At 49.5% G+C, this 23,270-nt stretch overlaps 1 protein-coding gene across 3 annotated transcripts in view; it reads left to right on the top strand.

The window, feature by feature from the left end:
• Positions 1–23,270, top strand: part of LOC101056957 (uncharacterized) — a 156,705-nt gene that overhangs the window by 86,511 nt on the left and 46,924 nt on the right. For all 3 annotated transcript variants that reach the window (XM_016929426.3, XM_063797670.1, XM_054668208.1), the window contains 9 exons: positions 1,222–1,359; positions 1,455–1,574; positions 2,717–2,809; positions 6,420–6,637; positions 11,075–11,268; positions 16,855–17,163; positions 17,948–18,183; positions 18,266–18,427; positions 19,036–19,113. In XM_016929426.3, coding sequence (XP_016784915.3) covers positions 1,222–1,359; positions 1,455–1,574; positions 2,717–2,809; positions 6,420–6,637; positions 11,075–11,268; positions 16,855–17,163; positions 17,948–18,183; positions 18,266–18,427; positions 19,036–19,113 — 1,548 coding nt within the window. The remainder of the gene's footprint in view (positions 1–1,221; positions 1,360–1,454; positions 1,575–2,716; positions 2,810–6,419; positions 6,638–11,074; positions 11,269–16,854; positions 17,164–17,947; positions 18,184–18,265; positions 18,428–19,035; positions 19,114–23,270) is intronic.

Here is a 23,270-nt window from a genome sequence, read left to right as displayed (position 1 = left end):
AGTGAGCCGAGATCACGCCACTGCACTCCAGCCTGGGTGACAGAGCGAGGCTGTCTCTAAAATAAAATAAAATTTAAAATAGAATAAAATAAGCTGTTTAATGACATACATTTTTCTCTCCTCTTGGACCCTTATTTCTCTTCCTCCGTCTTGGTTCTAAAGTAAAGCCGAGCACCCTTTAAAGATGCACTCCAATGATAAAGCCCCTTGGCAGGCATTTTTAACTTCTCAGTCAACACAGGTAGGAAAAGATGGCAACATGCTACTGTGTACTTGGCCTGTGGCAGAAGCTAAATGATTGTTGAGTGAATAAATGATGGAGTAATTGTGTATTAGTTTGCTATGGCTGCCATAACAAATCGCTGCAATCTTAGTGGTTTAAAACACCACAGATTTTACAGTTTTGGAATTCAGAAGCCCAAAATGGATCTCACGTGGCTAAAATCAAGGTATTAGCAGGGTTGTGTTCCTTCTGGAGGCTCCAGAGGAGAGTCTATTTCCTTTCCTTTCCCAGCTTGTGGAAGCTGCCTGCATGCCTTGGCTCATGGCCCCTTCTTCCACCTTCAAAGCCAACAGCGTGGCATCTTCCAGTCTCTGTGTGACTCTGACCCTCCTGCCTCCCTCTCATAGGATCCCTGTGATTACTTTAGGGCCACCCAGATAACCTCCTCATCTCAAGATCCTCAATCCAATCACACTGCAAAGTCTCTTTTGCCATGAAAGGTCACATATTGACAGGTTCCAGTGATGAGGACATGGATGTCATCGTGGAATGAGTGTTCTTCTGCCAGCTCCACTATGAGTTACTCATTCTTTCACTCTAGCACAGCTTTGACCTTGGGGTTTCAGGCTGTAACTAGTGGTTCTGCATTTGTCCAAATATTTATTGAGCACCTACTATGTGCCAGGACCTGTGCTAAGTATTAGGAATATGGCAATGAACAAAATAAACTACTCCCAAGGCACTTTCTTTGAGCAAGACACATTCACATTTGTTCCATCAAGCCCACCCTGCTAATCTTACCTGTAGGCACTGGAGTTTACCATTCCTGTGTACCCATCCCCGCTTCCTGCCCTATAAGTGGAAGAGTGTAGACTGCTCCATAACCCATCAATCTTTGGACTACTTTCTTCTGACCACTGGATTCCCAGGGTAGCTTCTGCAGGCACATAGAGATGGGATGAGACCTCTCTCAGTGCCTCTGGTTCTCACACACCCAGGCTAAGAACAGGGAGGTCGAGGCCACTTTGAAAGTCGACCGGAAAGTTGTCCTGCACTTGAAGGGTTTGCATCATGACAGATCTCAGCATGGGGAAATCCGGCACAGCCTGGCCCTGGACTTGGCCCATTCCTACCAGGTATGGGTCCCCAGATTGGGCAGACACTGGTTTGTGCCCTCCACACAGAGCTTGGCTGTTAGCGGAAGTAAAGGGTGTTGTCTATTTCTTCCCAGCTGAGCTTCCCCCAGGCCCTGAGCTTGGATGGGGGCATCATCTTTAGACACAGTCCCCAAGGAACATTCAACTTTGGCATGGATGCACGAGCTGCCGTCAATCACAACGTCACATCCCAGGTCAGGAGACTGAGTTCTGCTCCCTTGCCGAGGGAGGCCGGGTCTTAATAACCTTCAGTGAAGGTGCCCTGTGTGAGATGTCTGAGGAGGTGGCAGGAGACATGACCCTGGGGAGCCAACAGCACAGCCCTTATTTTGGCAGGGTGTGTGTGATTAGTCAGGATGCATTGACTGTTGTTGTAAACAATGTTTGGCTCTTTGTGAAAGGCCAGTGTTAATGTGCAGTTCAGCGTGGCTCTGCTCCATGCAGTCTCTCAGGATCCAGGCCTCCCCATCTTGTGGCTCTGCCCCAGCAGGCAGATGGAGGGACAGAGAGTGGAGAATTATGCAGGAGGCTTTTATGTGCCAGACCCATAGGTAGAAAGGTCATTTTTGCCTGGGTTCTCCTCACATGATCCTACCTAGCTGCAAGGGAGGCTGGGAAATGTAGTTTTAGCTATATGTCCAGGAAGAAAAGGAAATGCAGTTTGGTGAATATATAGCAGCCATTGTAGGTATATTTACTCATTCATGGCTGTTCATTTGTTCATCCGTGGACGTGTTCATTCCTGTCCATTCATTCAGCATGGATGGGTTGTATCTCTGCTGGGTGACTCTGTCCCCATCTCTGTTCCCATCTCTGAGGAGCTTTCAATCTAGTGGGCTTTTAGTGTTATATAAGTTCAAGTTCAATTCCCAGTTCCACTGTTAACTAGCTGTGTAACCTTGGGTGAATTACTGAATCCCACTGAGCCTCAGTTTTGCTAGCTGGGAAATGGGATGGTAACAGCAACCCAGCAAAGCAGTGTTGAGGATTAAATGAGGTGGTCATTGTGAACCTGGTAGCACAGTGCCTGGTTCAAGGTCAGGGTCAAGTAGAAGGTGGTGTGGCTGTGGGAGGCATGAGTAGGCACCATGGCAGGGAGTAGGGGGTTCCAGAGTGGTCTTCCCAGCCCCCCATCCAGGATGTCACTTCCTAAGCAACCTTTTTCAGTAGCACAGCCTGCGTAAGATTGAGGGCTGAGGAATATTAAGGGAGGACAGAAGTTTCTGGTTTGAGCTTTGGGCATATTCTGGGATGCATTTGCCCAGTAGCCACCTCCTAGTGTTCTGCATCTCTCTCTCTGTTCCCTCTGACCCCTCTTCAACTCTCCCCGCAACAGGCCTCGGTCCAGCTGAACGGATCTGACTCCGACTTTGCATTTTTCTTCCAACTCAGGCATCCTCACGGACCAACATTTCCTCCAAACTTCCAGGTATGGACGTTGCTCCCTTGGAGATGACCTTGACTCGCCTGCCAAGGGTTGTCTCTGAGCAGCTGGCCTGCTGGGAGATGGGCAGAAAGAAGGCAGGATGGGGGCCCGAGGGAGGGAGGCCACACTTGCAATGTTGTGCTTAGCCAAACAGCCCTGCAGAATCAAGAACAGATGGCAGGGAGGTTTCCACATCCATCATTTGGAAGTGATGGTCCAGGCTGAAGGGGGTGAAGGATCACATTTCACTCTTGAAAATGGACAGAAGCAGAGTTTTCCTCCAAACTCTACCCTATATTTGGGCTTGGGAGAAGCCATGTAATCCTTCAAGAGGGCTTTGTTGACCCGGGGTATTTTGGAGGTGGAGAAAGACATCCAGGTGGGAGCCCTGTCCCCCCCACCAAATTTGTGGCTTCACTGAGCAGGCTGTGCATGGTGTGTGCACAGAAATTAGGGGGTGGCTATTTCAAGGATGTGGAGGTGTAAATAGGAAATCCCAACAGGGATGAGGCCCTCAGGAGACATGGGGCACACCATTAATTTGACAGCAATAAAAAAAATTAGAGGTGGGGTCTCACTATGTTGCCCAGGCTGGTTTTAAACTCTTGGCCCCAAGCTGTCTTTCTCCTTCAACCTTCCAAAGTGCTAAGATTACAGGCATGAGCCACCGCACCTAGCCTGATAGCATTTTAAAATTTCTTTTGAGACAGGATCTCACTCTGTTAGCTGGGCTGAAGTGCAGTGGCATAATCACGGCTCACTTCAGCCTTGACCACCTGGGGTCAAGCGGTCCTCCCACCTCAGCCTCCTGAGTAGCTGGTACCACAGGCACATGCCACAACACCCAGCTAATTTTTGTACTTTTTTTTTTTTTTTTTTTTGCAGAGACAGTGTCTCGCTATGTTGCCCAGGCTGGCCTTGAGCTCCTGGGCTCAAGCGATCCTCTTCCCTTGGCCTCCCAAGGTGCTGGGATTACAGGCACGAGCCACTGCGCCCAGCCCTGATAGCATTTTTTTAAACACCTGCTGTTCATTCCCTGTGTATTGGGTTTTAGAAACTTGAATGGAGCCTGAGAATGGCTCTGAATGGAGGGAACTGCTTATTCTTCGAGGCATGAGCTTTCACAGGTTGATGTCCCTGAAGTCGGTCTGTATCTTCACCTTGACACAGGTCACTGTTTCACTAGCAACCTTTTGCTTTTGTGGAGTTCCCAGAGATCTGGCCCATTTGAGAGCTGCTGGCATCTTAGATTGGAGGAAATGTCATCATATTAACCATTTGTTCCAGGAGCTGATGTCTGTGAAATGATTGCGTGGCAGGCTCTGTTCTAAACCCTCTTTGTGGATTAGCTCATGGTCACCTCATGATGCTATTGTGGGGGGCATGGAGCACCATTGTCATTTTGTGGGTGAGGCTCTGAGATTTAGAGAGGTGGCGTGACTTGCCCAAGATCATGGAGCTCACCAGTGGAAGATCTTGGGTGGGAACCCAGGCATTCTGGTTTCTGAGCCCATGTGATCGATCCCCCGAACTCACTGGGGAGTGGGGGTGGGTTGCCCTGGAAGCTTGGGTGCTGGGTCATCTAATGAGTGCAAACATTATTATCATTGGTATTTTTCGAGACCGAGTCTCGCTCTGTCAACCAAGCTGGAGTGCTGTGGCATGATCTCGGCTCACTGCAACCTCCGCCTCCCAGGTTCAAGCGATTCTTGTGCCTCCGCCTCCCAAGTAGCTGGGATTACAGGCATGCACCACCACACCCAGATAATTTTTTGTATTTTTAGTAGAGATGGGATTTCACTACATTGGCCGGGCTGGTCTTGAGCTCCTCACCTCAAGTGATCCGCCTGCCCCGGCCTTCCAAAGTTCTGGGATTACTGGTGTGAGCTACTGTGCCCAGCTCAAACATTAATTTTAATTTTAATTTTTAAGACAGGGTCTTACTCTGTCACCCAGGCTGGAGAGCAGTGGCATGATCATGGCTCACTGCAGCCTCCACCACCCAGGCTCCAGCCATCCTTTCACCACAGCCTTCTGAGTAGCTGGGACTGCAGGTGCATGCCACCACGCTCAGCTAATGTTTTAATTTTTTGTAGAGATGCGGGTATTACTCTGTTGCCCAGGCTGGTCTCAACTCCTGGCCTTCAGCAGTCCTCCTGCCTTGGTCTCCAAAGGGCTGGGGTCACAGGTGTGAGTCATCATGCCCTGCCAGCCTATGGATTTTGACAGATTGATATAATGTAATGGATCTGCCATTACGGCATCATTCAGAACAGTTTCCCTGCCCTAAAAAATCCTCTGGGTTCTGCCTTTTCATCCCTCTTCCTACACTCCACCTCCGGCAACCACTGATCTTTTTACTGTCTGTGGTTTTGCCTTTTTCCAGAATGTCATAGAGTTGGAATACAGTATGCAGCCTTTTCAGATGGGCTTCTTTCACTTAGTAACATACATTTAAGTTTCCTCCATGTCTTTTTCAGCTTAATAGCTCATTTTATATTAGCACTAGATAATATTCCATTGTCTGGGTGTATCATGTTTCATTCAGCATCTCATCTAAGGAGGCACCAGGCATTCTTTTAAAACCTTTCCAGGCCAGGCATGGTGGCTCACGCCTGTAATCCCAGCACTTAGGGAGGTCGAGGCAGACAGATCACCTGAGGTCAGAAGTTCGAGACCAACCTGGGAAACATGGTGAAACCCCGTCTCTACTAAAAATACAAAAAAAAAAAAAAAAATTAGCTGGGCATGGTGGCGGGCACTTGTATTCCCAGCTACTCGGGAGGCTGAGGCAGGAGAATTGCTTGAACCTGGGAGACAGAGGTTGCAGTGAGCCGAGATTGTGCCACTGCACTCCAGCCTGGGTGACACAGCAAGACTCCGTCTCAGAACAGAAAAGAAAAAAAAAAAAACTTTTCCTGTGATTGTAATGCACAGGCTGGATTGAGAACCATGGGGCTAAACCTGCTTTGCAGATGGGGAAACTGAGGCCCAGATCAGGAAAGGGATAGGCTCACGTCCCTTGGGAGCTGGTGGAGCCTTGGACCTCTCTGCTCCCACCCTCCACTGCTCCCCTCCCCACTGCTCCCTTCAGCACCCTTGTTGGGACTAGCTACATGTTCACCCCAGCCTGACCACTTGGGTACCCAGATGCCATCCTCTTTGAACCCCAGAAGTTCTGGGTCCTCTGGTTCCCGTGGGGCACTCTCTGGGGCCTCCTTTTCTGTGGAGGAGTTGCAAAGATGTCCTCTGCTTCCCCCACCAGCCCCCTTCAGGCACCAGCACGAGTTTTAGAGCTAGGTAGACTCAGGTGGCATATGTGACCCTTTCAGTGCCTCAGTTTCCCCATTTGTACAGTAAGAACTCCCATTTCACATGTGGTGGAAAGGACAAGATGGGACTGTACCCCTGGGCCAGGAGCTGGAGCCAGGGTAGGCTATCTCCCCCATTCCTCCCTCTGTCTCATTTCTCCTCTTAATTGTGTGCTGTCTACCATGATTGGTGAGTTCTCAAAGTTGGAGTGGCTCAGGAGGGCTTCATGGAGAAGGAGGCAGCCCTCCCCCACACCCAGGATCGCATAGACCCTTCCTGTCCCTCCCCTGCCTCCCTGCAGGTGCAGGCAGCTGCCGGGCGCTACAGAGTGCGCAGCCTCAACGGGTCTCTATCTGTGCAAATGTCTGGCCGGGAGCTGGTTCTGCTGGAGGTCGACGCCAGCCAGGACACTCGGAGGAGCAGCCGGGGCTGGGGTGTGAGTGTCCTTCTCCACCAGGCTGTCCTCAGTGCCCCCAGGGCTGTTCGGCTGCAGCTGTCTGCAAAGATCACCCCAGCAAGGTAATGGTCCCCAGGTGGCCTGCAAGGAGGCAGGGAGACCACAGAGGCCAAAAGGCTGGTGTCCTGGTATATGGGAGATCCTCACTCAGAGGCCCCTCTTCTGTTCCTCTGAGACCACACCCAAGTCAGCCCCATTGGTGCCACTGAGGGCATGAAAAGGGGGTGGTGTTCAGTTCTTCACTTTGGCCCTTTGTTTCTTTTTTGCGTTTTTATGAGCGTGTTCATTGTAGATGGCTTAAAGGATAATGTATAAAGGGCTGGGCACCTTGAGTCACACCCCAGGGCTTTGGGAGGCTGAGGCAGGAGGATTTCTTGAGTTCAGGAGCTCAAGAGCAGCTTGCACAATATAGCAAGACCCCATCTCTCCAAAAAATAAAAAAATATTAGCCAGGTGTGGTGGGGTGCACCTGTAGTCCCAGCTACTCAGGAGGCTGAGGTGAGAGGATTGCTTGAGCTCAGGAATTCAAGACCAGTCTGGACAACACAGACCCCATCTGTACAGAAAAATTTTTAAAAATAGCCAGATGTGGTGGCATGCACCTGTAGTCCCAGCTACTCGGGAGGCTGAGGCGAGAGGATTGCTTGAGCTTGGGAGTTGGAGGCTGCAGCGAGCTGTGATTGCAGCATTGCAGCCCAGCCTGGGCAACAGTGAAATGAGCCTGACTCTAAAATAGTAATAATAATAATCATGTAAAAAGGAATGAAATAAAAATCACTAGTGATCCCAAGGAACGTGCATCTCCGTCTGGTCTCATGTCTGAGTATATATTTACCTACTCATGTGTCCACTATGGTGGGGTGCTCAGGAGCCTAGGGTCCAGGGGTGACCACTTGGGTTCAAGTCCCAACTCGGCCACGGCTGCCTCTGGGACCACTCGCCCTTCTGTGCCTCAGTTTCTCCACCTGCTTCTTAGGGTTGTCCTAATGGTGAACTGAGCCCTGCCTTTGAATTCCAAGCCAGGGCCAGTGAGCATGCTCAGTAGCTGGCTACCATCTTTGCTGCAGGTGTAATCGGAAAAAACAAACTCTTTTCTGCTGCTGTCCTCTTAATGCTCAGTACAGGATAATTCTGTGGCCAGGAACAGGGGGTCTTTTTCCCCATCAAGCAATTCTCTGGTGGACACTAACTGGGTGTCCTACAAATGGTCTCAGTGCTGACTCTATATACCTGGAGGTAGCATCAGACCCCACATGTTAAGTGTGCGAGACTGCCCCCAACTTTAGACACCATTCCCCTCAGCCTCTCTAGTAGCTGGAACTACAGGCTCACCACCGCACCTGGATAATTTTTGTACTTTTTTTGTAGGAACGGGGTCTTGCTATGTTGCTCAGGCTGGTCTTGAACTCCTGGCCTGAAGCAATTTTCCAGCCTTAGCCTCCCAACATGCCAGGACTACAGGCATGAGCCACCCTTTATACATTATTGTACATTATTACTTATAGACTATTATAATTCTTTGTGTTATATACCGTGAATGCTCTCATAACAGTGGAAGAACCTAGGTTCTGCTGCCCACTGTGCTTAGTGAGCGCTCAAGAGCTGGAGTGGCTCGGGAGGGCTTCCTGGAGGAGGGATCCTCCCCCTCACTCAGGTTCCTATAGACCCTTCCTGTCCTCCCTCTGCTTCTGAGCCTTCCCCTGCCTCCTGACCAACTGGCTGTAACTTGGAGGTCCCCATAACCTCCTCCCATCTTGTGTCTGATCATTCGCGAAAATGGCTCACAGAACTCAGGGAAACATTTTACATATATTTATTCATTGATTATAGAGGATATGATTTGAGAACAGCCAGATGGAAGAGACGCATAGGGCAAGGTATGGGGCAAGGGATGCTGGGCTTCCCTGCCCTCTCTGGGCTCACCACCCTCTGTGTGTTCAGCCCAGAAGCTCTCTGTGAACCCCATGGTTCAGGGATTTCTATGGTGGCTTCATCATGCAGGCATGACCGCTTATTAACTCAACCTCTAGCCCCTCTCCCCTTCTCAGAGGATGGGAGGTAGGGCTGAATGTTCCAACCTCTAATCATGGCTTGATCTTTCTGTTGACAAGTTCCTGTCCAGAAACCCACCAAGAGTCACCTCATTAGAACCAAAGATGCTCCTGTCAACAAAAGAGACTCTCTAGTTCCAAGGCATTAGGAGCTCTGTGTCAAGGATTAGGGACAGAGACCAAATATATATTTCCTATTACATCACAATATTATGCTGGTATTTTGAGTACTGCACATTCTGGTACAAATTGGGTCTCCACTAAATATTTCCTCTGCAATCCCATGTTTGTTGCAGCTTTGGCATGGATTTAAGGAGACCTGGGCTGTGGGCATGATCCTAGATAACTTTGTCCTCAGAATTGCCACCACAGCTGTCTGTCCATCCACCTGTCCAACTGCCCATCCTTATCCCCAGTCTGAAAAGGATTCGAGGCAAATTATTAAAATGCACCTTATTGTAGGTCAGGAGTTGGCAGACTCTCAGTAAAAGGCCAGATGGGAAATATTTTCAGCTTTGTGGGCCATATGGTCTCTGTTGCAACTACTCAACCCTGCCATTGCGGTACAAGAGTGTCGTAGACAATTCATAAATAATGGGCATGATTGTGCTCCAATAAAACTTTATTTATAAAAACAAGTGGTGGGCCAGCTTTGGCCCACAAGCTGTAGTTTTCCAACCCTTGTTCTAGATTTTAAAAAGATACACGAGGAAGTTAGGGGGAAAGGAAAAGAAAAATGGGAAGCTGCTCAAAGTAGTTTCAGTAAACAAAATTCATGCCATGAGTTCCTCTGTGTTATTTAGAGCTCAGCTGAAGATTTGGCTCTGAGCTTCCTAGCAGCCAATGCAAAGAGATAAACCAACAAGTAGTAGTATTTGCAGTGGCCCTCAGGAAGTGCACACACACAGTCCACAGCTGTGCACCACGAAATGCATGGCTGATCTGGTTCCTGGTGGTGAAGCTCAAGGGAAATCTCTCCAATGGTGTCATGTAGGAACTCACTGTGTGATGATAGGAACTGTGTCCCCTGCCTCAATTTTCCAGCAAGTTTAACAGCAAGCTTCTTGGGGCTGTTCCTTTTCTCACATTTATCAATCACTCATTATGACCCTGGAGCAGGAACCTTATATTCCAAAGTTCATTTAATTCTAAGCAACCCTATGCTTTAGGTACTGCTAACTGCTTATTTGAGCTTTGGGCATATTACTCTCTACCTGTTTCCTCATCTGTATATTAGGGTTCATAATATTCTCAAAACTCACAGGGCTTTTGTAAGGAGTCAGACAATGTGTCTAAAGTGCACAGTGCATGGCAGAGTCTGTTGGTTAGATGTTGCTGCATAACAAGCTACTCCAAAGCATAGAGATTAAAGAACAACCATTTTGTTTGCTCACGATTCTGTGGGTCAGGAACTTACACAAGGCTTAGGCAGTTCTGTTCTGTGTGGCTTTGGCAGGGGTCATTCTCTGGGACTCTTGGCTGACATCACCCTTCAGCTGAGTCAGTTCCCAGCCAGATGTGTGCATGGGCTGAGGACGGGGGTGGACTGGGAAGTCCAGGAAGGCTTCCTTTACATGTCTGGCACCTCGGTGCTCTTCCGTGTGCATCCCCCTCTCTCTTTTCAAGTGGCTGCTTGGGCTTCCTCACATCATGGCGGTCTCAGGCTGGTCAGACTTCTTACCAGGTGGCTGGGTTCCAAGAGGCAGCATTCACGTGAGAAGGTGAAAGTTGCAGATCTTAGGGCCCAATCTTGAAAGTTCTACATTGTCACTTCTGCCACATTCTACTGACCAAAACGTAGGTCACAAGGCCAGTCCTGATTCAAAGGGAGAGGACATAGATCTCACGTGTTAATGCAGGAGTGGCAAAGTCACCTTGCAGGAGAGTATGGGAAGAGCTGGCCATAGGTGCAAACACACTGTTTCACACCTGGTTGAGTACCTGTTGGTATCAATATCAATATCAGTTCAAGGCCAGGCACAGCAGCTCATGCCTGTAATCCCAGCACTTTGGGAAACCAAGGCGGGCAGATCACCTGAGGTCGGGAGTTCGAGACCAGCCTGGGCAGCGTGGTGAAACCCCATCTCTACTAAAAGTACAAAAACTAGCCAGCTGTTGTGGTGGGTCCCTGTAATCCCAGCTACTCAGGAGGCTGAGACAGGAGAATCGCTTGAACCCAGGAGGCGGAGGTTGCAGTGAGCTGAGATTGTGCCACTGTACTCCAGCCTGGGTGACAGAGTCACTCTGTCTCCTAGGAAAAAAATGAAAAAAAGCTCAATATCAGTATGTCCACTTTATTCCCCACTTTGCAGAAGGAGAAACTGATGCTCAGAGAGGTTATGTCCTTGTCCCAGGTCATCCTGTTAGTGAGCAGCAGCATTGGGGTTGGAACCCAGGTTTGCCTGACTACAAAGCCCATGATCTTAACCCCCTTACTTCGCTGCGTAGGATTTGGCTGTTTTCCAAGGCACTGCTGGACCAGAACACAGCACAGTTGCTCCTCAAGGCATCTGAGGAATGGAGGGGAGGCCGGATCCTGACTTTCCAGAGCCAAACCCGGCACACGGTGGCTGGCTGGGCAGCGATGCCCCGCCTTCTGACACTCACAGGAAGGCTGAAGCAGAAGGAGACACTTCAAGAGGGTGAGGTCCTGGGGAACGCCATGGGGGCAGCGGCAAGCACTTTCTTTGGAACTGCAAGGTAGATTCATTTCCACCCAAGTCCAGTGATGCTCCAACTCCAGCATCTCACACTGGCATATCTACAGGTTTAGATAAAGGGGTATGGATGATTTCCCTTTGTGAGAAATGAACATGCATTCTGACAAAGAAAATCTGCTCACTAAAAACTGAATAGGGTTCCTTATGCAGGACTTGTCAGAGCCTTTAACACGCTAATGGACATTGTATATCTCCAGGAGGGAGAGTTGGGTGCAGGGTTTCCCAGGCATATATTTTGGAATACCTTTTATTTTGACGTAACACTAGACTTGTAGAAAAGTTGCAAGAACAATGCAAAGAATCGCACAGCCTCTTTGCCCAGATTAATCAGTTACTAACATTTTACATTTCCCTTATCATTCTCATATTCTCTCTATATGTATGTATATTTAACATATTATTTTATTCCTGAATTGTGTTTTCCTAGATTGCGGACATGATAATTCTTTTTTTTCGTTTTCTTTTTTGAGACTGAGTTTTGCTCTTGTCCCCCAGGCTGGAGTGCAATGGAGCAATCTCAGCTCACTGCAACCTCCGCCTCCCGGGTTCAAGCAATTCTGCTGCCTCAGCCTCCCGAGTAGCTTGGATTACAGGAACACAGCATCACACCTGGCTAATTTTTTTTTTTGTATTTTTAATAGAGACGGGGTTTCACCAGGTTGACCAGGCTGGTCTCGAACTCCTGGCCTCAAGTGATCGATCTGCCTCCACTCCCAAAGTGCTGGGATTACAGGTGTGAGCCACCGTGCCTGGCAGATATTTACATTTTGAAGGGTACAGGGCAGTCATGTTGTGAAACAGCCCTCCGTCTGGGTTTGAGTGACACTTCCCGATGCCTGCATTCAAGAAAGCCTGTTGGTAGGACACCACAGAAATGAGGCAGCCTCTTGTCAGGTGGCACCTTCTGTCTGTTTGTCCAACGTTGGTGACATTAGCTTTGATCTCTTGATTAAGGTAGGGTTGCCAGATTTCTTGGCTGTAAAGCTTTTAGTTATTTCCTTTGTAATTAATAAGTAACTGGGGTGAGATACTTGGAAGTCATGTAAGTATTCTGTGTTCTCATGGAATTGTGACCCTCCTAGTTTTAGTACCCACTGATGACGCTTGTCTGAGTCTGTTACTGTTATGATGATTGCCAAATGGGGATTTTTCTAATTTTTTTTTTTTAATTTATTGCTTACAGGCCAGGCATGGTGGCTCATGCCTGTAATCCCAGCACTTTGGGAGGCTGAGGCGGGCAGATCACTTGTAGCCAGGAGTTCAAGACCAGCCTGGCCAACATGGTGAAACCCCGTCGCTACTGAAAACACAAAAATTAGCCAGGGGTGGCGGTACACGCCTGTAGTCCCAGCTACTCAGGAGGCTGAGGCACAAGAATCACTCGAACACGGAAGGCAGAGGTTGCAGTGAGCCAAGATCACACCACTGCTCTCCAATCCTGGGTGATAGAGTGAGACTCTGTCTCAAAAAATAATTTATTGCTTAGGGCAGAATGCTTTCCCTGCTTACTCCCTTTGCCCTTCCCTTCCCTTCTGTATTAGTCTGTCCTTGCAATGCTGTCACATCCTGAGACTGGGTAATTTATAAAGACGTTGGCTCATAGTTCTGCAAGCTGTACTGGAAGTACGGTGCATCTTCTTCTCTGCCAGCACGTCACAGGGCCAGAGCAGGATTAAGAGAAAGAGGGGGGAGCTGCTACACACGTTAAACAACCAGATCTCACTATGGAAAGGACAGTACCAGGGGATGCTACTAAACTGTTTAAGAAATCCGCTCCCAGGCCAACCAGTCACCTCCCACCAGGCCCCACCCCTGACGCTGGGGATTACAATTCAACATGAGGGTTGTTGGGGACACAGGTCCAAACCATATCACCCTCCTTCTTTCCTTCCTTAACCTCAGTAGGGACTCATGGATTCTTATTTTATTCAGTAATCTGTCATGATCATTATTTCAGTGCCGGATTTTCCTAGATTTGCCCCATGGGAGTCCCTACAAGACGGCTCCTCCCCCTCCCCCTCCCATTTCCCATGCAAGATTTCAAGCATATAGAAAAGTTGAATTGTACGCAAACACCCACGTGCCCCCCACCTAAATGTTATAATTGTTCGCATTTTGTGTTATTTTCTTTATCCCCTATCCACTCTCCATCTGTCAGAGGTGTGTAAACCAGAGCAACTCCATCTTGAATAGGGGCTGGGTAGAATGAGGCTGAGACCTACGGGGCTGCGTTCCCAGGAGGTTAAGGCACTCTTAGTCACAGGAAGAGATAGGAGGTCGCCACAAGATATGGGTCATAAAGACCTTGCTGATAAAACAGGTTTCAGTAAAGAAGCCGGCTGAATCCCACCAAAACCAAGATGGTGACGAGAGCGTCCTCTGTTCGTTCTCATTACTACATTCCCACCGGCGCCATGGTCATTTACAAATGCCATGGCAACATCAGGAAGTTACCTCATATGGTCTAAAAAGGGGAGGGATGGGCCGGCCGCGGTGGCTCACGCCTGTAATCTCAACACTTTGGGAGGTTGAAGCAGGTGGATCACCTGAGGTCAGGAGTTCGAGACTAGCCTGGCCAACATGGTGCAACCCCATCTCTACTAAAAATACAAAAAAATTAGCCAGGCATGGTGGCACATGCCTGTAATCCCAGCTACTCAGGAAGCTCAAGCAGGAGAGTCGCTTGAACCTGGAAGGTGGAGGTTGCAGCGAGAGGAGATTACGCCACTGCACTCCAGCCTGGGCAACAAGAGTGAAGCTCAGTCTCAAAAAATAAAATAAACCCAAAGGGGAGGCATGAATAATCCACCCCTAGTTTAGCATATAATCAAGAAATAACCATAATAATGGGCAACCAGCCACCCTCAGGGCTGCTGTGTCTGGAGTAGCCATTCTTTATTCCTTTCCTTTTTTAATAAACTTGCTTTTGCTTTGCACCGTGGACTTTCCCTGAATTCTTTCTTGTGGGAGATCCAAGAAGCCTGTCTTGGGGTCTGGATCCGGACCCCTTTCCTGTAACACATCCATCTATGTTGTTTTTGATGCTTTTCAGAGTGAGTTGTAGACATCAGAACACCTTACACCCAAATGGATTATCATACACATCATGGACTAAATCTCAAAATGTGCTTACAATTCTCCCTGCTCTTAGTCTCCTTCCCTTTCTTCCTTCCTCTGATATAAAATTTACATAAAAAGAAATGTGCACATCTCAGCTGGGAGCAGTGGCTCACACCTATAATCCCAGCACTTTGGGAGGTGGAGGAGGGCAGATTGCTTGAGCCTGGGAGTTTCAGACCAGCCTGGGCAACATAGGGAGACTCTGTCGCTACAAAAATTGTAAAAAAATTAGTTGTGCATGGTGGTGCATGCCTACAGTCCCAGCTACATGGAGGCTGGGGTGGGAGGATCGCTTGAGCCTGGGAGGTGGACACTGCAGTGAGCCATGATTGTGGCACTGCATTCCAGCCTGGGCAACAGAATGAGACCCTGTCTCAAAAAAAATAATCAAATTAGTGTCTAGTTTTTTCTCCTTGTGGCTTTAATTTGCATTTCCCTGTTGATGAATGATGTTGAGCACTTTTTTTTTTTTTTTTTTTGAGATGGAGTTTCGCTCTTGTTGCCCAGGCTGGAGTGCAATGGCGCCATCTCAGCTTACCACAACCTCTGCGATTCTTGTGCCTCAGCCTCCCGAGTAGCTGGGATTACAGGCATGCGCCACCATGTCTGGCTAATTTTTTTTTGTATTATTAGTAGAGACGAGGTTTCTCCTTGTTGGTCAGGCTGGTCTTGAACTCCTGAGCTCAGGTGACCCACCCTCCTAGGCCTCCCAAAGTGCTGGGATTACAGGTGTGAGCCACTGAGCCTGGCCAAGCACTGCTTCATGTGTGTTATTTGTTCATGTAGCTTCCTTTGAGACAGGTCACATGAATTTTTTTTTGCCCATTTATTAAATTGTTTGTCTTTTATTGATTTGTAGATACTCTTTATATATTCTAGAATAGGATATTTTCTTCCATTTTGATTTTTATGCCTTTTTTTGTTTTTTTGAGATGGGGTCTTGTTCTGTCGCCCAGACTGAAGTGCAGTGGGATGATCATGGCTCAAGCATCCTCCTGCCTTAGCCTCCCAAGTACTTGGGAATACAGGTACATGCCACCATGCCCAGATAATTTTTTTTTTAGAGGTGGGGTCTCCCTTTGTTGCCCAGGCTGGTCTGGAATGCCTGAGCTAAAACAATCCTCCTACCTCAACTTCCCAAAGTGCTGGGATTACAGGTATGAGCCACTGCACCTAGCCTGGCCTGATATTTTTATGCCATTTAGGTTTTTTTTTCTTATTGCAGTAGCTAAGAAATACAGTATATAATATTGAATAAATATGCTAAGAGTAAAAATTCTTACCTTGTTCTCAATCTTACAAAGAAAATGTTCAAAATTTCCACAAATAATTTTAATGTTTGCTATTGGTTTTGCAGAGTTTTTTTGTTGTTGTTTTTTAGAGACAGAGTCTTGCCCTGTCTCCCAGACTGGAGTGCAGTGGTGCAATCTCTGCTCACTGCAACCTGCAACCTCCACCTCCCAGTTTCAAGCGAGTCTCCTACTTTAGCCTCCCAAGTAGCTGGGATGACAGGCATGCGCCACCACACCTGGCTAATTTTTATATTCTTAGTAGAGACAGGGTTTCACCATGTTGACCAGGCTGGTCTCGAACTCCTGACCTCAAGTGATCTGCCTGTCTCAGCCTCCCAAAGTGCTGGGATTACAGGCGTGAGCCACCGCGCCTGGCCAGTTTTTATTCTTAAGAATGGGTGTTGAATATAGTCAAATGCCTTTTCTGAATCTAGTACATATTCATATGGTTTTTCACTTTAATTTTGTTAATAGTGTGAATTAAATTGGACTTCGGTATGAAACCAACCTTGCTTTAGTGGGATTCCCTGCATGTTTTTCTTTCCTTCTATATGTAATTGAATTTGGTTTCCTAATACTTTGTTAAGAAAGTTGGTGTCTGTGTTCACAGCACTATTGGGCTGTAATTTTCCTTTTTTGCAAAGCTCTCGTCAGGTTTGGTATGAGGTTTATGCCAATTTCATAAACCAAGTCGAGTATCCTCTTCTCTTCTCTTTTCTGAACGAGTTTGTATCAGATTGGTGGTGATGTTCTCTAAACGTCTGATCGACTTTACCAGCGAAGACGTCTGGAGCGTTCTTTGTGGGAGTTTTTTGGAAAACGTATACAGCTATATAAATGTATAGCTCTATATAAATATAGAGCTGTTCAGATTTTCTGAATTATTTTGCGAATTAGCTCACTTGGTTTTCAGAGTATCCTGGGAGGGAGCTGGTGTGCTCTGATGGATTTCACAAATGTGCCATTTCTGACATGAGTTACAAGTGCGACACATGAATCTAGCAACTTCTTACCCCCAAATTCTCTTCCCTCCTCTCCAAAGCAGCTCATTTCCCTGAGCCGCCTCTGCTCTGTTCTTCTCCACCATCCTCTGCAGGCACCCTCAGGGTCACTGCTGACTCAGCTGTGCTGGGCTTCCTCCTGCGGGACAAGCATGAGAAGGCAGGGAACGGCACCAGCGTGCGCAGCGTGACCTGTGTCCTTGCCCAGAACAGCAGCCAGGCCTTGCCTGGAGAGCTCCAGCTGAAGGGCCGGCTGCAGGCCCAGACGAGGAACCTGAGGGCCCAGGCCAGCATCCGGGCCCATGCAGCCAGCCTGGCTCTGGGTGGCGCCTGCTCCTGGGGCCCCCGGCACGGACAGCTTGCGGGTGGCCTGACACACAATATCAGCACGCTGAGTGATGCAGGTAGGACGAGTGGTCCAGGCAGAACAGCTTCTTCCTCCAAGACTTCTAAGTCCTGGAGCCAAGGGAGGGGGGATAAATGAGCCTCCAACCCCCAAATTCACATTCCAGCTTCATTTCTTTCCCCTGCTGGCTTCCCCGGCACACCTGTGTCTCCTTCCCTGGGACGTGATTCAGCCAGAACATGCAGCTTCAGGGCACCAGTTGTTACCATATTGACAGGCTTCAAATCAGCTGGTGACAGCCGCTGCCATCAGCCCTCCAGGCCTCCCACCCCCCCGTTCCCTGGGACAGCTTGTGCAGCGTGGATACCTGGCCTAGCCGGGACCCCAGGGATGCCCTCTGGGACCGCAGCTATGAAATAATCCCAACAGCCTCTGCTTGAGCTTCTCAGATGTTACCTCCAGGCCTGGAGGGGCCCCCAGGTGCAGCAGCGAGGGGAGGACACACAATCAGACCCCTGTTTCCCTCTGAGATTTGTGTCCTTTCCTCGGGGAGCTGGAAGTCCTAAGGGACATGGGTCTTAGCACCGGCTGCATGTGGCAATTGTGCTGTGAGGTTGGACCAGATGAAATCGCCATTTCTGTGAAATGTGGACAGTTTCAGATGGTTTCACCTGGTGTCTTGGGTGCAGTAGGACCTGGAGCTATGGGGCTCAGGGGATCCTCTAGAGAGCAGGTGTGCTGGCCAGGCCCCCGTCATGTTCCCCTCCTGACTAAATGTGGTGGACTGGGCTGAGTGGTCTCTGGGGCTCTGCCCACTCCTGCCCGCTGGCCTCTTCCCCCAGGACTCCCCTCTGAGGCAGGGATGCTCCTGTCTCTCACCCACATGGCTTCCAACTGCTCAGCACGCCTGGCACTGCGGAACGTGGGGGGTCAGCTAGACGGTGCCATTGGCCTGGAGGACCTGACCCCCGAGTCCCTGGGCCTCCAGCTCCATGCCAGCCTCCGTCACACCCACACCATGCCCAGCCTCAAGCACTGGGGCCTCCCCTTCTCCTTAGATGGCCATGGGCACTTCCAGGTGAGTGAGGAGGGGGCTGCACCCGGGCCCCCTCGGGGACCAGTGGGTCCCAGGGACACCCAACAGCTTTGCTTCTGCCCAGAGTGTGGGACGTAGTCTGGCGGCCGGTCTGACGGTGATCTTGGATGGCGAGCAGCTCCGCGCAGCCCTGGAGAGGAAGGCAGAGGGTGGCCACCAGGGGCTGGTGCTGGGGCTGCACCATGGCCTCTCGGGGCTGCAGGGCACCCTGCCCTCCCAGCTGGAGGTGAGTGGGTTGGGTGCCCACATGGGCCAGGCTGCAGCCTGCACCAGGCCCTGTCTGGTAGAATGAAGATGGTAGAGGCCCTGGTCTCTCAGTTCCTCCCTGGGGCCCCTACCCTGGAGAAGCCTCACACCCGCAGCTGTCCTCTTTATTGTTCTCAGAAATGAAAAGCAGGAAACCACCTCGGTGCCTGTCCCTGAGGGTGGCTAAACCGTCCATGGTGGGAGAGGGAATGTGAGTGAGCAGGGCTCCTGGCCTGAAGCCAGGCTGCACCGTCGCTGACTGTGTGACCACATGCAAGATGCTTCCTCTTTCCCTGACTTGCGTGACTCAGTTTCCTCATCTGCCACCTCCTCCCGTGGTTACTCTGTGGTTCAGTTAGCACCGTGCCTGGCGTGGAGGCCCTGCATGCTGGGAGCTCCGTTTACCTTCATTTGATGATGATGCTGTGGCTTCGCCCTCAAGTCCCTGTGCAAACCTCTCTTCGGGGTTATTTGCCCACGGTGGCTTCCCCAAAGGGTGGCGGGGTCAAGTGGGATCTTGGCACCCACGACGGTTCACTCTGGGGTCAGGGAAGAAGCCAGCCCCTTCCCACCCACTGGTCTCTGTAGGTCAACTGCAGTGGAGACGCCTCGCCCACCCAGCTGTCAGGACGGTGCCGAGGGGACATCGCTGGGCAGCCTCTCGAGGTATGGGGTCTCTGTCCTGGGCTGGATGGTTGTGGTACATAGTGGGCCCCTCCAGGGGGGCTGGCACAGCCTGATCACAGGGGCTGCCTGAGGTGTGGCCTGGAGCTGAGGTCGCTGCCAGGAGATACTCACATGGTCCCCCTCCTTCAAAAGCCCCCACATCCCTGGTGACATGCACCTGGACTCCCAGTTCCCAGGGGCATCAGCTCAACCTGATGGTCATCGAGTGGTCCCATCTGCAAACACAGGTAAACATCAGTCAGGACCCAAGGGTTGCAAGCCCACCTCTGTCATGGGCAGCTGGGCTGGCGGTGGGCATGTCCTGGCATCGTGAGACAAGCGGACCGTGGCGCTGAGGGCTGGGGTGCAGCTCAGCTCAGGTGGCTTCAAGCTGTCTCTACCGAAGGTGCAGGCAGGAAGCACAATGCCTTTCTCTTTGTCCTATCTGCCTCCCACCACTGCCACCTGAGCGTCACGGGCTCGGGCATTTCTATTTTGTGCATGGTAGTATCCCCAGGTTTGAGACGGGGCCTGACATGTAGTAGGTGCTCAGTCAACATTTTTGACCCATATGGAGTAGCAGTTCCTGCCTCATAAAACAGGTGACATAAAACAGTGAGGGGCCTTGCCGCCTGCTGCATGCTCAGGCAGTGATCGCAGCTGCTGCCGCTGTTGCTGCTGTTTGTTTTCCTTTCCTTTCCGTTCCGTTCTGTTCCTTTCCGTCCCATTCCTTTCCTTTTCTGAGACAGAGTCTTGCTCAGTTGCCCAGGCTTGAGTGTAGTGGCATGACCTCAGCTCACTGCAACCTCTGCCTACCAGGTTCAAGTGTCTCCTGCCTCAGCCCACCAGGTAGGTGGGATTACAGGTGCCCACCACCACGCCCAGCTAAATTTTTGTATTTTTAGTATAGACAGGGTTTCACCATGTTGGCCAGGCTTGTCTTGAACTCCTGACCTCAAGTGTTCGGCCCGTTTCGGCCTCCCAAAGTGCTGGGATTACAGGCGTGGGCCGTGTACCCAGCCTGCTCCCGCTGTTTCAATGATAAACCTGTGTGCATTGGGTACAGGGGTTGCAAACTTGAAGACTTTGGGGGCAGGCGGAGAACTGAAATGTGTCACTGGGCTGTGTGGGGAACTACAGAGTGTATGCCACGTCTCAAACCCTCCACATCATATGTATCTTTTCACATTTCTTCTTGTAGTAAAATATGTGTAATAATGTAAAACCGTTTTAAAGTATACAGCTCGGGGATGCTATGTTCGTTCACACTATTCTACAATCATCGGTGCTTGCAAGTTCCAGAACTTTTCAACACCCCAGTGGAAACCCCATACCCATCAGTACATTAGTAGTCCCTCCCATCCCCTCCTCCCTGGTCCCCAGCAACCACAAATCTGCCTTCCGTCCCTATGCGTTCATCTATTCTGGAAATTTCACACCAACAGAATTATACAAGATGTCGTATATCCCAACACTTTGGGAGGCCGAGGTGGGTGGATCACTTGAGGTCAGGAGTTCGAGATCAGCCTGGCCAACACGGTAAAACCCTGTCTCTACTAAAAATACAACAAAATTAGCTGGGCGTGGTGGCGCATGCCTGTAATCCCAGCTACTTGGGAGGCGGAGGTAGGAGAATCGTTTGAACCCAGGAGGCGGAGGTTGCAGTGAGCCAAGATTGTGCCATTGCACTCCGGACTGGGTGGCAGAGCAAGACTCAGTCTCGAAAAAGAAACAACACGAAAAATACCAGAGTGAGTGACCACATAAAACTTATCAGCTCAAGGGCCACCAGTTTGCAACCCCTGGTCTAGGCTTGACTAGACCCTGGGAATGCCTAGTCCTGCGGGGGGAAGTCCAGGGAGCCAGCTGTGTGGTGACGAGGGCTCAGGCCTCAGTTTTCCCAGCTCTGCCCACTGGGGCTGGGGTGCAGGGAAGCGCTCCGTGGATAGTGACAGAGAGCTCACCGCTGGCCTCTCTGCTCTCACACTGAGTCTCTGGATCTGCTCTGAGCCTGAGTGCCTGGGGCCCGTCTGACTTTGGCACCATCAAGGTCAGCGGTGACACCAGCAGAGGCCTAGCAGGCAGGCCTGGGTGTGGCCCAGGGTGGATGGGGACAGTTTGGCAGAGGTGGCCAGCAGTACAGAGCCCCTGAAACTCAGGACAAGTCCAGCCCTGGGCCCTGTGCTGTCATCCCAGAGGGTGGGTGGCACATGATCAGAGCCCAGCAGACCTGGACCTCCTGTGGGGTCCCATGGCAGAGGTGGCCGTCTTCTGCATAGAGCAGGGCTTCCCACACACCCAGTACACAGGCATAATCGGGGAGGGCGTTAAAATGAAGGTTTGATTCAGCAGGTCTGGGGTGGGGCCTGAGGTGCTGCGTTTCTCAGCCCAGGTGATGCAGTCACGGCTGGGCCGCGGCTCATTCTTTGGGTTGCAGGGGACCAGGGTGCCCTCTCCCCGTCTCTCATCCCTGCTCCTTCATGCCTGGGTAGCTCCTTCGAAATTGTGGTAGAGGTGGTGGAGATTTCACTGAAAGTTTGGGGTTTTTTTTTGTTTTTTGGGTTTTTTATTATTTAAGTTTTAGGGTACATGTGCACAATGTGCAGGTTAGTTACATATGTATACATGTGCCATGCTGGTGTGCTGCACCCATTAACTCATCATTTAGCATTAGGTATATCTCCTAATGCTATCCCTCCCCCCTCCCCCTGCCCCACAACAGTCCCCAGAGTGTGATGTTCCCCTTCCTGTGTCCATGTGTTCTCATTGTTCAACTCCCATCTATGAGTGAGAACATGCAGTGTTTGGTTTTTTGTCCTTGTGATAGTTTGCTGAGAATGATGGTTTCTAATTTCATCCATGTCCCTACAAAGGACATGAACTCATCATTTTTTATGGCTGCATAGTATTCCATGGTGTATATGTGCCACATTTTCTTAATCCAGTCTATGATTGTTGGACATTTGGGATGGTTCCAAGTCTTTGCTATTGTGAATAGTGCCGCGTAAACATACGTGTGCATGTGTCTTTATAGCAGCATGATTTATAGTCCTTTGGGTATATACCCAGTAATGGGATGGCTGGGTCAAATGGTATTTCTAGTTCTAGATCCCTGAGGAATTGCCACACTGACTTCCACAATGGTTGAACTAGTTTACAGTCCCACCAACAGTGTAAAAGTGTTCCTATTTCTCCACATCCTCTCCAGCACCTGTTGTTTCCTGACTTTTTAATGATTGCCATTCTAACTGGTGTGAGATGGTATCTCATTGTGGTTTTGATTTGCATTTCTCTGATGGCCAGTGATGATGAGCGTTTTTTCATGTGTCTTTTGGCTGCATAAATGTCTTCTTTTGAGAAGTGTCTGTTCATATCCTTTGCCCACTTTTTGATGGGGTTGTTTTTTTCTTGTAAATTTGTTTGAGTTCATTGTAGATTCTGGATATTAGCCCTTTGTCAGATGAGTAGGTTGCGAAAATTTTCTCCCATTCTGTAGGTTGCCTGTTCACTCTGATGGTAGTTCTTTTGCTGTGCAGCAGCTCTTTAGTTTAATGAGATCCCATTTGTCAATTTTGGCTTTTGTTGCCATTGCTTTTGGTGTTTTAGACATGAAGTTCTTGCCCTTGCCTATGTCCTGAATGGTAATGCCTAAGTTTTCTTCTTGGGTTTTTATGGTTTTAGGTCTAACATGTAAGTCTTTAATCCATCTTGAATTAATTTTTGTATAAGGTGTAAGGAAGGGATCCAGTTTCAGCTTTCTACATATGGCTAGCCAGTTTTCCCAGCACCATTTATTAAATAGGGAATCCTTTCCCCACTGCTTGTTTTTCTCAGATTTGTCAAAGATCAGATAGTTGTAGATAAGCGGCGTTATTTCTGAGGGCTCTGTTCTGTTCCATTGATCTGTATCTCTGTTTTGGTACCAGTACCCTGCTGTTTTGGTTACTGTAGCCTTGTAGTATATGTTTTGTTTTTGTTTTTGTTTTTGTTTTTTGAGACAGAGTTTTGCCCTTTCACCCAGGCTGGAGTATAGTAGTGTGATCTCGGCTCACTGCAACCTCCGCCCCCTGGGCTCAAGAGATTCCCCCGCTTCAGCCTCCTGAGTAACTGGTATTATAGACACCCACTCCTACGCCTGGCTAATTTTTGTATTTTTA

Source organism: Pan troglodytes, chromosome 18, assembly GCF_028858775.2.
Source record: "Pan troglodytes isolate AG18354 chromosome 18, NHGRI_mPanTro3-v2.0_pri, whole genome shotgun sequence".
NCBI classification, from domain to species: domain Eukaryota; kingdom Metazoa; phylum Chordata; class Mammalia; order Primates; family Hominidae; genus Pan; species Pan troglodytes.
Note: the sequence above shows the minus strand (reverse complement) of the source record. Positions and strands in the feature narration are given on the sequence as shown.